Raw genomic sequence first — 14,830 nt, 5'->3', positions numbered from 1 at the left:
AATTTGGATACAAGGTCAAGATGAGCAGACAAGGAGCCTAGTGGGTTTGTCAAAAATAAGGTCACGTTTGCGACTTCTCCACCAAACCGAATATCATGTGGGAATTCCTAATGGCTTGGGCTAGGTGTTCAATAGCTAGAATAAAAATCAGAGGCGACAGGGGGCACCCCTGTCTAGTACCGTTAGTGATACGAATTTCCGGGGAGGCAAATCCCAGGCCCTTAACCACCGCAGAAGGATAAGAGTATAGGGCCCGAATTGCCCTAATCACCTCACCTGGCATGCCAAACTGAGCAAGCGTGCACCATAGGTAGTCCCACCTGACCCTGTCAAATGCTTTTTCCACTTCTAACGACAGGGCCAGCATGGGCTGCTTCAAGCGAGAGGCCTCTGTGAGAATGTTAAGTACCTGGGCTTTCTCTGCCAAAAGCAAACCTGACCTGGTCAGAATGTACTACCTTCGGGAGTAGGCTAGTGAGGCGGTTAGCCCAGAGCTTTGCATACAACTTTACATCTCTGTTGATCAATGAGATCGGCCTATAGCTGGTACACTGGGAGGGATCTTTGTTCAGTTTAGGGATAGGTAGGATTGTTGCCTGTAAGAATTCCCTTTTGAACAAACCTGACTCTCGAGCCTCTGAAAAAACTTTGAGGAGGATTTTGTTTAGCTCTGTCTTAAAGAGTTTGTAAAAGGCCGCCGGATATCCATCAGGCCCAGGAGCCTTGTTATTTTGAGTATGTTTGATGGCCAGATTAAGTTCAGCGAAAGAAAACGGGGCCCTAAGGGCATCCCTGTCCACCTCTGGTAAAGTTGGCAAGTTCAAGATTTGTAGTCAGTTATGTTTTGTACAGAGGATTCTCTGTCAGCCATAGAGGGCTGGGGATGGTAGAGTTCAGAGTAATAAGTCGCAAAAGTTTCCCCGATCTCTTTGGGCGAAGAGACTAATATAGTCCCCCGTTTAAGTGACAAAATCCTGGCTGCCGCTGTTCTACCTCGCAATTTGTGTGCTAGAAGTGTTGAGGCCTTATTACCCTGGCAGTACATTAACTTCTTAAATCGAGCATAGGACTCCCTAACTCTCTCTAACTCCCTGTCTGCTAGTTGAGCTCTGAGTTTTTTTTTATTCTTTCAGCTAGTAGCAAGGATGGAGCGCTTTTATTCTCCAATTCTACAGACCGTAATTCAGTCATAAGAAGGCCTAAGGGAGCACCAGCTTGGCGTCTAAGCATTGCCTGTCTCCTGATACATATCCCCCTCACGTATGCTTTTAGTGTAGCCCATATTGTTTGAGATGGCATATCTGGAGTTTCGTTAATACTCAGAAACTCAATTATAGAGTTTTGGAGGGAGGCCTTAAAAGTCTTATCCTGGAGTGCCTGTCTCGGAAATTTCCAACTAGGTCTAGACGTTTTGGTTAAATCAGTGGAGAGGGTGAGTACATCATGGTCTGACCATGAGCAGACCCTAATATGCGAAGTTAAAACTCTGTCAAGTGTCCACGAGTCTGTGAAAAAATGGTCCAGCCTCGAGTAGGAATTATGAGGTCTGTAAAAATAGGTATAGTCTCTGTCGTTGTGGTGGGGTGCCCTCCAGATATCGAATAGGTTATACTGGCTTATGTGTTGACAAAATTTATTGGCAGTATTTATGGTGTATGTGTCAATTTTTTCCCCCTTTTGAACTTTCTTGTCAACTAATGGATCCCAAACCATATTGAAGTCCCCGCCTAAAACTATAGTTCCGACTTTGTAAGTCTCAACTTTAGACAGTATCTCTTTCAAAAAACTGGATTGTGATTGGTTCGGGACGTATATATTGGCCAATGTAAATAAGATACCATTTAGTTTACAGGTAAGTAGTAGAAACCTCCCTTGATTATCTTTCTCTACGTGTAGGAGTTCAAAGTGTATAGATTTGTGTATGGCAATCGCTACACGTCTAGACTTCTCAAAGTGGGAGGCCGTTAAAACTACAGGGTAATCGGGAGTTCTGTATGGATTCTGGGATGATGCTAGCCAGTGAGTTTCTTGTAAAAATATAACTTGTATTTTTAGAGCTTTCATAGAGTTAGTAAGCATGCTTCTTTTTTCCTGCGAATTAAGTCCCTTAGCATTTAATGTTGCGAAGGAGAATTGTAGAGTTAGGGAAAGAGGAGGGTGAAAAGAGGAAATGAAGAGGAGAGGGGTTTAGTAATTTAACTTACCCCGCCTGGATCTGCGCACCACAGTACAACTCCGAGCGGTCTCAGATTGTATATGGTCAAGTCTGTTGCTCGATGAGACCACAGGGAACCGAACCTCAAATGACCTAAAACTTTTATTTAGGAAAAAGAACAGGATTATCGTAAAAGTAAACTTATATAATACAAAATTACAATACACACCCTTGAATTGGGATCAGACGTGATTGGTGTTAACTACTTAAGGTATGGGTAATATTGCAAAAGTGGTGAGCCAATGGATCACCAAAAGGAGAGGTTTATCTAGGGATTAGACTGACGTCTCCAGTCCCCTTAAAAGGGGATAACACAAATTAGATTTGCGTATATGAGGGGGGGGGGCGGTACAAGTAAACAACTTGTAATAGAGGATTGACTATCTAAGGGGGAGTATGAACTATAAAGTAACAATAGTGTCTCTCAAGTGAACTAACAGAATAAAACAATTTTGCATTCAGTGCAATGGTTCTAATCTATAATATATTGATATAGTCAACTTCTATGCTTCTCTAGGAACAGTTCTGAACAATTGTCTAAGAAATGCCTGGTAGAGTTTATTAAACTTTAAGTGATTAGAGGAGTGGTAGGTGCCCGCGAGCTCCAGCCACTGAGGAAAGAGTAGCTAAAGGGTAGAGGCAAAGTGCTTCTAGGTAGATTTACCACCTCGTACAAGAAGTCCTGAGCTCCTCCACTCCTCCCGTTGACTATGCATCTAGACATAGAGTAAGAATAATTAACAAAAACACATAAGGAAACATATACTACATAAAGGAGTACCATCTTAACATATTCAGTTCAGTGAGGAAAAAGGGAATGTCTACTTTCATGTGATAGGCCGTTGTGACCTTGGGGTCCCAGCTGAGGTCTCAGGTCTAAATCTTGAAGCTAGTGGGTCGTCTACAGTGGATGACCGTTGTTGTTGGGGGGTCAAGTTAGGGGCTCCAGAACAGTGATAAGGATGCATAGAGTCACTTCCTGATCGGGGTCCAGCTGAAACCAGACCCCACTCCTTTAGCAGATCAAACCCTTTCTGAGGGGCTATAACTGTGTGAGTTTCTCCATTCTTTGAGACTATTAGCTTTGTCGGGTAGCCCCATCTATATCTGATATTTTCTGTTCTCAGAATTTGGGTGAGGTTTCTAAAAGTTCTCCTTCTTTGTAAGGTGTAGCTGGAGATGTCTGGAAAGACAGAGATTTGTTGGAATTTAGTTGGTAATTGAGGCTTATTGGTCAGCTCTCTCATTATCTTCTCTTTATGGGTAAAGAAATGGATCCTCGCTAGGACATCCCTCGGTTTATCCTGAGAGACAGATCTTGGCCATGTGTGTCTAATATGAGGCCTGGCGGGTCTATGGAAGGTAGTAAGGCATTACAGAACTCTAAAACATACGACTCCAGATCTTGTGAGCCAATCTCCTCCGAGATCCCCCGAAACCTCAAGTTATTCCGTCTGGACCGGTCTTCCATGTCAGCCAGTTTTAATTCTAAGTCAGATATCTGGGTTGCCAAACTCTGAGAATACGTTAACAAATTAGCTTGATCAACAGCTAGATCTTCTTGCTTGCGTTCTAGGGTTTCAGTGCGTTCCCCCAGTGCCGCAATGTCCCTAGGTAGCTCTGCGGTGGAACCTTTAATTTCTTTAGTTAACGTGTCTTGAAGGAGGTTCATACGTATGGTTAGAACATCAACAATATTTGCAGATAAAGCGTCTGACGTTGGAGACTGGGAATCCATGCTGTTTTCAGATTCGCTACCATCCATTGCAGAAACAGGGTCTCTGTATGATTGAGTTTTGCCAGTAGATTGGCCTTTAAAGTGGTCCGCCACTGTCTTCTTGGGTGGTTGAGACAGTTTTGGTCTTCTTTTGGCAGTTTGGGACATGCTCTGTATCTTATCCTAGATCAGACAGGTGTATATGGTATATGTTTAATGATTGGTCTCACTCGAATGCTAAATGATAGCGGGAAAAAGTAAAGATGGAGAGAGTTATAACATAGTCCCCTGATGTCAATCTTGGTTTAGGCAGCCATGTTCAGCATACTGCCTGAAGGTGATAAGAAATATGCCAGTATGGTTTTTATCTGTAATTTAATCTTAGCCAGCACTCAGCAAAGACAAACAGTGTAATAAGCTTTGTATACACTCTCTCCAGGGAGTTTGCCCTCACTGGGCCATGACGGAAAAGGGTAAGAGGTTATGACCTGCTGCAATCACATACAGCAGGAAAGGGGTGGAGAGAGTGTTCGAAAGATAGGGGGTGACCTTCAGTTGTGGATACCTTTTATGTAAAGAAATGTCAAGGCCAAAAATAAACTGTTCTGGTTAAACTTTTCATGCACTGAAATAAAGATCCTCAGGGGAAATAGGCACAGTGGTTTGGGCCCTGTTTAGGAGATACTAAGCCACTATATTCATTTAAGCATATGGAATAATACACAATAGGTAGTTTCATGTAGACTGAATGTTGTACAAAAATAAGGCATAAATCAGCACTCCACTCTGGATGAGACCAAGAGGTACATTTGCTGACGCAGCAGCTGTCAATTAGAGTTTCCAAATAACTTAAGAATCAGCACAGTCCTCTAAAGAGTAGCTCAGGGTAAGGGTTGATTATGGTGTATGTGAGCAGCCTGTGTAGGGGTATTAGTAACTAGGCCCATGTGCAGTGAGCCACAAGTGCTATCTCCAAAGTGTGGCCCTTTAATATACAGAAAGAGCAGTTCCTTGAGTGTGTGTCTGAGCTGGGAAATCTAAGGAGCAACCCCAGGTCAAGCAGGAACAAATTAGTATGTAGTGAGACTTAGGACCAAGCCTCCAGTACAGCGTTCTTGGGAGTAGTGGGGCCAAGTGTTCCAAGTATTTAGGCCAGTATGCTAGGGATTACGCCACCTTTTACCCCTATCTATCAAATATTACTAGCCCAGGGCCCGAGGACCCCGCAAAGCTCACAAGCTGGCCACAGGGGAAAGCTGTGTCGCACTGTGTATAAGCAACAGCGTTATATTAAAGTTATCTTTCTGGGGGTAGATCGTGTGAGGCAAGTTACATGCCTCCAGGAGACAGGGAGAGCAGTTAGTGGCCCCAGCCCAGAAGTGAACCCACGCTGGCTTTACCTTGATGCACTGAGCCGTGTGCGTAGTAGCTCTCAGATGGGATGGTGTCAGTGGAGCCTCAGGCACTGAATGCCCACGGAAGATAGACCCTGAAGAGACAAGGCCCAGAATCAGCTGACTCCGGAGGAGACCTGCAGGACACACCGGCTCAGGAAACTCAGAGGCGAGAGGCGCAGGCTATGGCCCAAAATGGCGGCCGTTTCGCGCCAATTCCGATTTCCTCGGTAAGGTTGCAGTCCGATGGTGCTGGCGATGTATGTATGTCAGACTGGAGCACCAATCTTGTAGGCCTCAGAAGTTGCAGCACCACATGGGGACTGCTGGCAGGTGGCTATGAGGAACGTAGTACCCGTTACTCTGCTGCGTCGCCACAGATGCTTCTACACAGCAGACAAGCTGGGTTCACACAAGTGGATGGCAGGTAGGCCCTCCGGAGCGGAGCCCCGACCCTCCGGATAGCGGGATCCCCCGCGGGCACCCTCCAATGTCACTCTCAATCAGTCGGCTTAATAGATATCCTCAGGCAGGACAGGCAATCCCTTGGCACACAGTTGTTTATGTGCGTGTCTTGTTCTAGTCAAAAAGAGTTCCAAAAAGCTCCACAATAGTGCCAGATGTCGAGGTCTAGTCACTAACTGAAATTTGGGCACTATTTAATAAGTAAATAAACACTTTTTAGTGGTTTTTCAATATGTTTCTGGACGGAGCTCCTCACAAACACCTCCTCTCACATTAGCGGTTAGCTCCGCCCCAAAACGTGTATAGTTTTGATTCATATCTGGTTTTCTACAAATATATTTCAATGTGTCTATAAATTTTAACTAATATAAAGAATTTACATTAATTTTATTGTTTGGTGTATGCATTTTATTAGGTTTAGTTTAAAGGATAATTATTAAATATATTATATTATAACCCGGCCATATACTGACACTAGTACCCAATTGTTGCTTTGTTTTGTAGAAGCTGTTTAAAGTACTAAAGAGAGTTCAGCTTCTAAGTTTACTCTTACTGCTCTCTTACCACTGGCCTTTGTTTGAACACTGTGTTTACTTTCAGTGTCCCAGTAAGGATTTGTGGTGAGTTGGGGTTCTTGGCCACTGATTTCAACTTGTTTTACTCTGGAACAACACTGCTCCACCTGACACTAGAGATGATGCATGCCTGGCCAAGAAAGCAGTTTGCTGTTGTTACATTTAATTTAGAGATAGATTAAGGACACCATTTTAAAGGCCAAATATAGAGACCATCCTTTTAGGCCACTTTATACTCTAATGCATATACTCTATTTTCCTTCTCTGTAACTTCCACTGCATACCTTATATTTCTTCTCTGTAACTTCCACTGCATACCCTTTATTCCTTCACTATAATTTTCAGTGCATACCCTATATTCCATCTTTGTAAATTACACTGCATACCCTATATTCCTTTTCTGTAACTTCCAATGCATACCCTAAATTCCCTCTCTGTAATTTCCTGTGCTTAACCTCTATCCCTTCTCTGTAACTTCCAGTGCATACCCTCTATCCCCTTTCTGTAACTTCCAGTGCATACCCTTTTTTTCTCTCTGTAACTTCCAGTGCATATTCTCTATTCAATCTCTGTAACATCCAGTGCAAACCATCTACACCCTCTCTGTAACTTCCAGCTTGACTTGTTTACTGCCCATTCCCATTACTTATTCTCTTGGCCTGCTCTACTGCATTACACACTGTTGGCCACCCTAACTAGAAGATTTTTGCACTCGTCGGGTTGCGCTTGTATTACGAGTTGAAAGTGTTTTCGCTCTCGCGGTAACCCAACTAGTGCAAAAATCCGAAGTAAGAATATTGCGTGTGCATTCACATAACCCCACTCTTGCGCAAACACGATTGCATATTCTCATTTGCACTAACACAACATGAAAATATGAATATTTTACATTCCAATGTTCTGCACATAACAGAATATGTTCCATTTATTCATAAATACGTACATATTTCTATATATCACTTGATAATGAGTTGCAAGATACGCAACAAACCTGCTAATCCATCTTTAAATATGTATTGTTAAAGTATATTATATTACGTTCAATAGCAGAATAGATACAAAACAGCCTTTCATTCCTTATATTTTATTAATAGAATCACTACACATTCATACGTTAAAATCAAAATTAGAAGAAATGTGTGGTTATTATCCTTAGATGGGATCTGAATAGCGATGACTGAAAATGTGCTGTGTGATAGTGCACTGGTTGGGAAGGCAAAGCTCCCAGATGGGATGGCAAGAATCTCACTTGAGCTCCAGTTGGAAGACTGTTACGAGCCTTGTGCAGCAATAGTATTGAATTAGATTATAGCTAAATGCTTATATATTTGTAGCCATTATCTCACTTGCATACTTTGCAGAACGTAGTGGCCAATCATACAGTCATGGAGCAACAAGCCAACAATCTGTGATCCCTTCTCAACTAAGCTCCTTCTATAGTGGGAGCTGTATTAAAGATTACATTTCAGTGTGCCTATAACACAGTCGCACACATAGTATTTAGCAAACAACATGGTATCCCTTCTCAAATAAGCTCCTAGTATTGCGGGATCTGTATTAAGGATTACCTTTCCCTATGTTTATAACACAGTCAAACATATGGGGCCCGCAAATCTGCAGGGGGCGGCATTGCACAAGCAGTTCACCAGAACTGCTTGTGCAATGATAAATGCTGACAGCGTATGCTGTCGACATTTATCGATGTGCGGCGGACACGATACCCTATATTGTATAATGTCCATCCACACTTAAATAAATCGGCCCCATCATACCCACTTGACAGATTTGCACGCATATATTTTATTAAATCACTGCGGAGCAAGCTTGAGAATCACACTTCCTCAGAGGGAAAGCGTGATTGCGAAACACGTGTCAGGGGCCGGTTCAAGAGAACTTGTCTCTCCTGTTTTACCTTGTTTGCTCCACGGTGATTTAAAAAATATATGTGTGCATCTGGCCATATTTTTTACGCTCCTGTTGTAGGATTAGATTTCCTTTGAAGCAAGGTGAAGGAAATTTTCTGGGTGCAAGGCTGTCCCTCATTATTTGTTTAGTCATGTACTCTACTACCACTAATCTGCTCACAAGGATAGGGTGAGTAACCAGGGAACAAATGTGTAATGAAAAATGGGGGTGTATTTAAAAAGATAAAATAAAAATACATTTTCCCAATATTTTGAATTAATAAAATACACTTCAAAGTGACAAATAGTTATACAGCACAGCTGAATCGATGTCACTAGAGAGATTTGCAGCATAGTCAATGTGCACACAAGTTGAATTGGCATGAAACATTTTAAAGCACTTTTCAATTTACTTCTATTATAAAATGTCTTTCATTTTCTTGGTATCCTTTGCTGAAGGAGCAGCAATGCATTACTGAGAGCTAGCTAAACACATCAAGTGAGCCAATGACAAGACGCATATATGTGCAATCGCATACCAGCAGCTTGCTCCCATTTGTTAACTGCTGCTCCTGAGCCTACCTACCTGTGGTTTTTAACAAAGGATACTAAAAGAACAAAACAAATTAGATAATAGAAGTAAAATGGAAAGTTGTTTAAAATGACATTCTCTATCTGAATCATGGAAATTTAATTGTGATTTTACTGTCCCTTTACCACTGCTAAAATGCAGTAATATTTTACACAAAATATAATGTTTAATAATGATGTAAGTCTGAAATGTGTTTGCCAGGCTCCTATACGGCTCTGGCTTGGAGCAGATATGGGCCGTAGTTACACAAGACGGATATATAGTGCCCTGCTAGTACTTTATTGTTTTCTTTTGTCCATCAATTGTTATATATTGCACCAATTCCCATCAGAAACACAGCTACATGTGTAATTATATGTGAACTGCTTAATTACAGGATTCTGTTATCTCTAGAAGGGTAACGTGAGCTCAGAATAAAGCAAATAAAATAAATGTTTCTCCTCTGCCATTTCCAATACGCTTTAAAAATGTCTTAAAGTGCTATTTTATATGTGGAGTTTTCACTGACATTGTAACAAACCATTGTGTACTTGTACCTTTTCATATCCACTAATGCCTCCAGCTCTTTTGATTTTTGAGCAGCTTTGTTTAAAACTTCATCTGGGATATCGGCCAGCTTAGCAACGTTGAGTCCATAGCTCCTTGCAGCAATACCTCTGGTTATCTGGTACAAAAATGTAATGCATTCAGGATGCTGCTCATTATCGGAATCTAGAGAGGTGAACAGACAATATTCTCATTATTCTGTACAAACAACCAAATACAATGTGCAACCATTGGTACATTTGCATATTATTATTATAGAATACTGTAGCATTTATATAGCACTATACCCCCTATGAGGGCTCATAATGCTTTATATACAGTATAACTAATGAAGTCAGTAATACCAAACCTAATAATGCTTTACAGTGTATCAATCTCTGACAGACAATAAGCAGTTTACCCTGCCAGACCTGCAACCTACAGGTTTTAACAGATATTAGAAAGTGCAGTTGCTTATTTATCTGTTAACTGTCCAGATTATAGACTTAAAGGGATAGAAAAGTGAAAATGGAAATGTGCATAGGTGAATATCAGTTTAAATAGAAGCATTTTTACAATATACTTCCAAAAAGTTATGATTTGAGTAAAAGCTATTAATGTTTTAGCAGCATATGCACATATGCTGTGAGTGCCCTGTGTACCAGTATTCAAACTGCACCTTCTCATTGAGTCAGCAGTGGCTTGTGTGACACAAACTAAGGCCTAGATTTGGAGTTTTGTCGGTAACGACCCGCGTAGCTAACGCCGGCTTTTTTCTGGCCGCACCATAAAAATAACTCTGGTATTGAGAGTCCACATAAAGGCTGCGTTTGGCTCCAAAAAAGGAGCGTAGAGCATTTTTAACGCAGCTTCAACTCTCGATACCAGAGTTGCTTACGCAAGCGGCCAGCCTCAAAAACGTGCTCGTGCACGATTCCCCCATAGAAAACAATGGGGCTGTTTGAGCTGATAAAAAACCTAACACCTGCAAAAAAGCCGCGTTCAGCTCCTAACGCAGCCCCATTGTTTGCTATGCGGAAACACTTCCTACGTCTGCACCTAACACTCTAACATGTACCCCGAGTCTAAACACCCCTAACCTTACACTTATTAACCCTTAATCTGCCGCCCCCGCTATCGCTGACCCGTGCATATTATTATTAACCCCTAATCTGCCGCTCCGTAAACCGTCGCTACTTACATTATCCCTATGTACCCCTAATCTGCTGCCCTAACATCGCCGACCCCTATATTATATTTATTAACCCCTAATCTGCCCCCCACAACGTCGCCTCCACCTGCCTACACTTATTAACCCCTAATCTGCCGACCGGACCTGAGCGCTACTATAATAAAGTTATTAACCCCTAATCCGCCTCACTAACCCTATAATAAATAGTATTAACCCCTAATCTGCCCTCCCTAACATCGCAGACACCTAACTTCAAACATTAACCCCTAATCTGCCGACCGGAGCTCACCGCTATTCTAATAAATGTATTAACCCCTAAAGCTAAGTCTAACCCTAACACTAACACCCCCTAAGTTAAATATAATTTACATCTAACGAAATTAATTATCTCTTATTAAATAAATTATTCCTATTTAAAGATAAATACTTACCTGTAAAATAAATCCTAATATAGCTACAATATAAATTATAATTATATTATAGCTATTTTAGGATTAATATTTATTTGACAGGCAACTTTGTAATTATTTTAACCAGGTACAATAGCTATTAAATAGTTAAGAACTATTTAATAGCTACCTAGTTAAAATAATTACAAAATTACCTGTAAAATAAATCCTAACCTAAGTTACAATTAAACCTAACACTATACTATCATTAAATTAATTAAATACAATTCCTACAAATAAATACAATTAAATAAACTAACTAAAGTACAAAAATAAAAAAGAACTAAGTTACAAAAAATAAAAAAATATTTACAAACATAAGAAAAATATTACAACAATTTTAAACTAATTACTCCTACTCTAAGCCCCCTAATAAAATAACAAAGACCCCCAAAATAAAAAAATGCCCTACCCTATTCTAAAATTAAAATAGAAAAGCTATTTTACCTTACCAGCCCTGAAAAGGGCCATTTGCGGGGCATACCCCAAATAATTCAGCTCTTTTGCCTGTAAAAAAAACAAACAATACCCCCCCCAACATTACAACCCACCACCCACATACCCCTAATCTAACCCAAACCCCCCTTAAATAAACCTAACACTAAGCCCCTGAAGATCTTCCTACCTTATCTTCACCATACCAGGTTCACCGATCCGTCCTGAAGAGCTCCTCCCATGTCCTGATCCAAGCCCAAGCGGGGGGCTGAAGAGGTCCATGATCCGGCTGAAGTCTTCATCCAAGCGGGAGCTGAAGAGGTCCATGATCCGGATGAAGTCTTCATCCAAGCGGGAGCTGAAGAGGTCCATGATCCGGATGAAGTCTTCTATCAACGGCATCTTCAATCTTCTTTCTTCCGGATCCATCTTGCAGACCTCCGACACGGAACATCCTCTTCTCCCGACGCCTACTAGCCGAATGACGGTTCCTTTAAGGGACGTCATCCAAGATGGCGTCCCTCGAATTCCGATTGGCTGATAGGATTCTATCAGCCAATCGGAATTAAGGTAGGAATATTCTGATTGGCTGATGGAATCAGCCAATCAGAATCAAGTTCAATCCGATTGGCTGATCCAATCAGCCAATTAGATTGAGCTTGCATTCTATTGGCTATTCCGATCAGCCAATAGAATGCGAGCTCAATCTGATTGGCTGATTGGATCAGCCAATCGGATTGAACTTGATTCTGATTGGCTGATTCCATCAGCCAATCAGAATATTCCTACCTTAATTCCGATTGGCTGATAGAATCCTATCAGCCAATCGGAATTCGAGGGACGCCATCTTGGATGACGTCCCTTAAAGGCGTCGGGAGAAGAGGATGTTCCGCGTCGGAGGTCTGCAAGATGGATCCGGAAGAAAGAAGATTGAAGATGCCGTTGATAGAAGACTTCATCCGGATCATGGACCTCTTCAGCTCCCGCTTGGATGAAGACTTCATCCGGATCATGGACCTCTTCAGCTCCCGCTTGGCTGAAGACTTCAGCTGGATCATGGACCTCTTCAGCCCCCCGCTTGGGCTTGGATCAGGACATCGGAGGAGCTCTTCAGGACGGATCGGTGAACCTGGTATGGTGAAGATAAGGTAGGAAGATCTTCAGGGGCTTAGTGTTAGGGGGGTTTGGGTTAGATTAGGGGTATGTGGGTGGTGGGTTGTAATGTTTGGGGGGGGTATTGTATGTTGTATGAGCTGAACTTCTTGGGGCATGCCCCGCAAAGGGCCCTGTTCAGGGCTGGTAAGGTAAAAGAGCTTTGAACTTTAGTAATTTAGAATAGGGTAGGGCATTTTTTATTTTGGGGGTCTTTGTTATTTTATTAGGGGGCTTAGAGTAGGTGTAATTAGTTTAAAATTGTTGTAATATTTTTCTTATGTTTGTAAATATTTTTTTATTTTTTGTAACTTAGTTCTTTTTTATTTTTTGTACTTTAGTTAGTTTATTTAATTGTAGATAATTGTAGGTATTTTATTTAATTAATTTAATGATAGTATAGTGTTAGGTTTAATTGTAACTTAGGTTAGGATTTATTTTACAGGTAATTTTGTAATTATTTTAACTAGGTAGCTATTAAATAGTTCTTAACTATTTAATAGCTATTGTACCTGGTTAAAATAATTACAAAGTTGCCTGTCAAATAAATATTAATCCTAAAATAGCTACAATGTAATTATAATTTATATTGTAGCTATATTAGGATTTATTTTACAGGTAAGTATTTATCTTTAAATAGGAATAATTTATTTAATAAGAGTTAATTAATTTCGTTAGATTAAAATTATATTTAACTTAGGGGGGTGTTAGTGTTAGACTTAGCTTTAGGGGTTAATACATTTATTAGAATAGCGGTGAGCTGCGGTCGGCAGATTAGGGGTTAAAAAAATTTAATCGAGTTGCGGCGATGTGGGGGGACGTCGGTTTAGGGGTACATAGGTAGCTTATGGGTTTTAGTGTACGTTAGAGCACAGTAGTTAAGAGCTTTATAAACCGGCGTTAGCCCAGAAAGCTCTTAACTACTGACTTTTGTCCTGCGGCTGGAGTTTTGTCGTTAGATGTCTAACGCTCACTTCAGACACGACTCTAAATACCGGAGTTAGAAAGATCCCATTGAAAAGATAGGATACGCAATTTACGTAAGGGGATCTGCGGTATGGAAAAGTCGCGGCTGAAAAGTGAGCGTTAGATCCTATTTTGAGTGACTCCAAATACTGGTGGTAGCCTAAAACCAGCGTTAGGAGCCTCTAACGCTGGTTTTCACGGCTAACGCCAAACTCCAAATCTAGGCCTTAGTCTACACAGGCACAATACACACAAACGCCAGCTAAATACTGGCTGCACAGGCCCACATAACATATGTGCGTATGCTGCTGAAAAACAGTAATAACTTTTACTAATGGAAATATATTGAAAAAATGTTTCTACTTACAATTGAAATGCACTTTTCAATTTTGACCTTTCTATCCCTTTAATTAAAGGGACACTGAACCCAAATATTTTCTTGACTCATGAATCAGATAGAACATGCAATTTTAAGCAACTTTCTAATTTACTCCTATTATCAATTTCTCTTTGTTATCTTGCTATCTTTATTTGAAAAAGAAGGCATCTAAGTTAAGGAGCCAGCCAATTTTTGGTTTAGCACCCTGGAAAGCATTTATCCACCAATCAGCAAGGACAACCCAGGTTGTGAACCAAAAATGGGCCGGCTTCTAAACTTACATTCTTGCTTTTCAAATAAAGATAACAAGAGAATGAAGAAAAATTGATACTAGTTGCATAAAATTGCATGCTCTATCTGAATCATGAAAGATAACATTTGGGTTCAGTGTCCCTTTAATGTTAATTTTCCTCAAACACAACTAACTAAATAATCCTAATATTAAATAAATGGTGTTTTGTGTGAGACAATGTAATATTACACATACAAATAAAAAAAGATTAAAATGTATTAATATTTGATATATTTGTTTTCTTTTTGTTACATCTCACGCTCATCTTTATAGTCACATGTATCCAAGAATTAGTTCTTGTAACCACAGTACCATGATACAAGAGACAAGTGTCTTAGAAACCTAAACTCCTTCAAGTGCATATAAAGACGTTTCTGGGGATTCTAGTGTGTCACAGCACCCTCCAATGTCTACTACACAACTATGTTCCAGGGTCTGCTGGCTGTTTCTATAAACAGGTATTGATGATGCAACTGCTTAGGGAACAAAGCATTATATAAAGAGATTAAAATGCTTATGATGTAAGGCTGACAACCAATTCATTTTGAACATCAGACTAACAAATCCACACTTAAAAC

At 40.6% G+C, this 14,830-nt stretch overlaps 1 protein-coding gene across 1 annotated transcript in view; it reads right to left on the bottom strand.

The window, feature by feature from the left end:
• Window positions 1-14,830, bottom strand: part of MSH3 (mutS homolog 3) — a 756,380-nt gene that overhangs the window by 26,837 nt on the left and 714,713 nt on the right. The window contains exon 26 of the mRNA XM_053699713.1: window positions 9,399-9,573. Within this exon, the coding sequence (XP_053555688.1) occupies window positions 9,399-9,573 (175 nt within the window). The remainder of the gene's footprint in view (window positions 1-9,398; window positions 9,574-14,830) is intronic.

Source organism: Bombina bombina, chromosome 2 (genome assembly GCF_027579735.1).
Source record: "Bombina bombina isolate aBomBom1 chromosome 2, aBomBom1.pri, whole genome shotgun sequence".
Lineage (NCBI taxonomy): Eukaryota > Metazoa > Chordata > Amphibia > Anura > Bombinatoridae > Bombina > Bombina bombina.
Note: the sequence above shows the minus strand (reverse complement) of the source record. Positions and strands in the feature narration are given on the sequence as shown.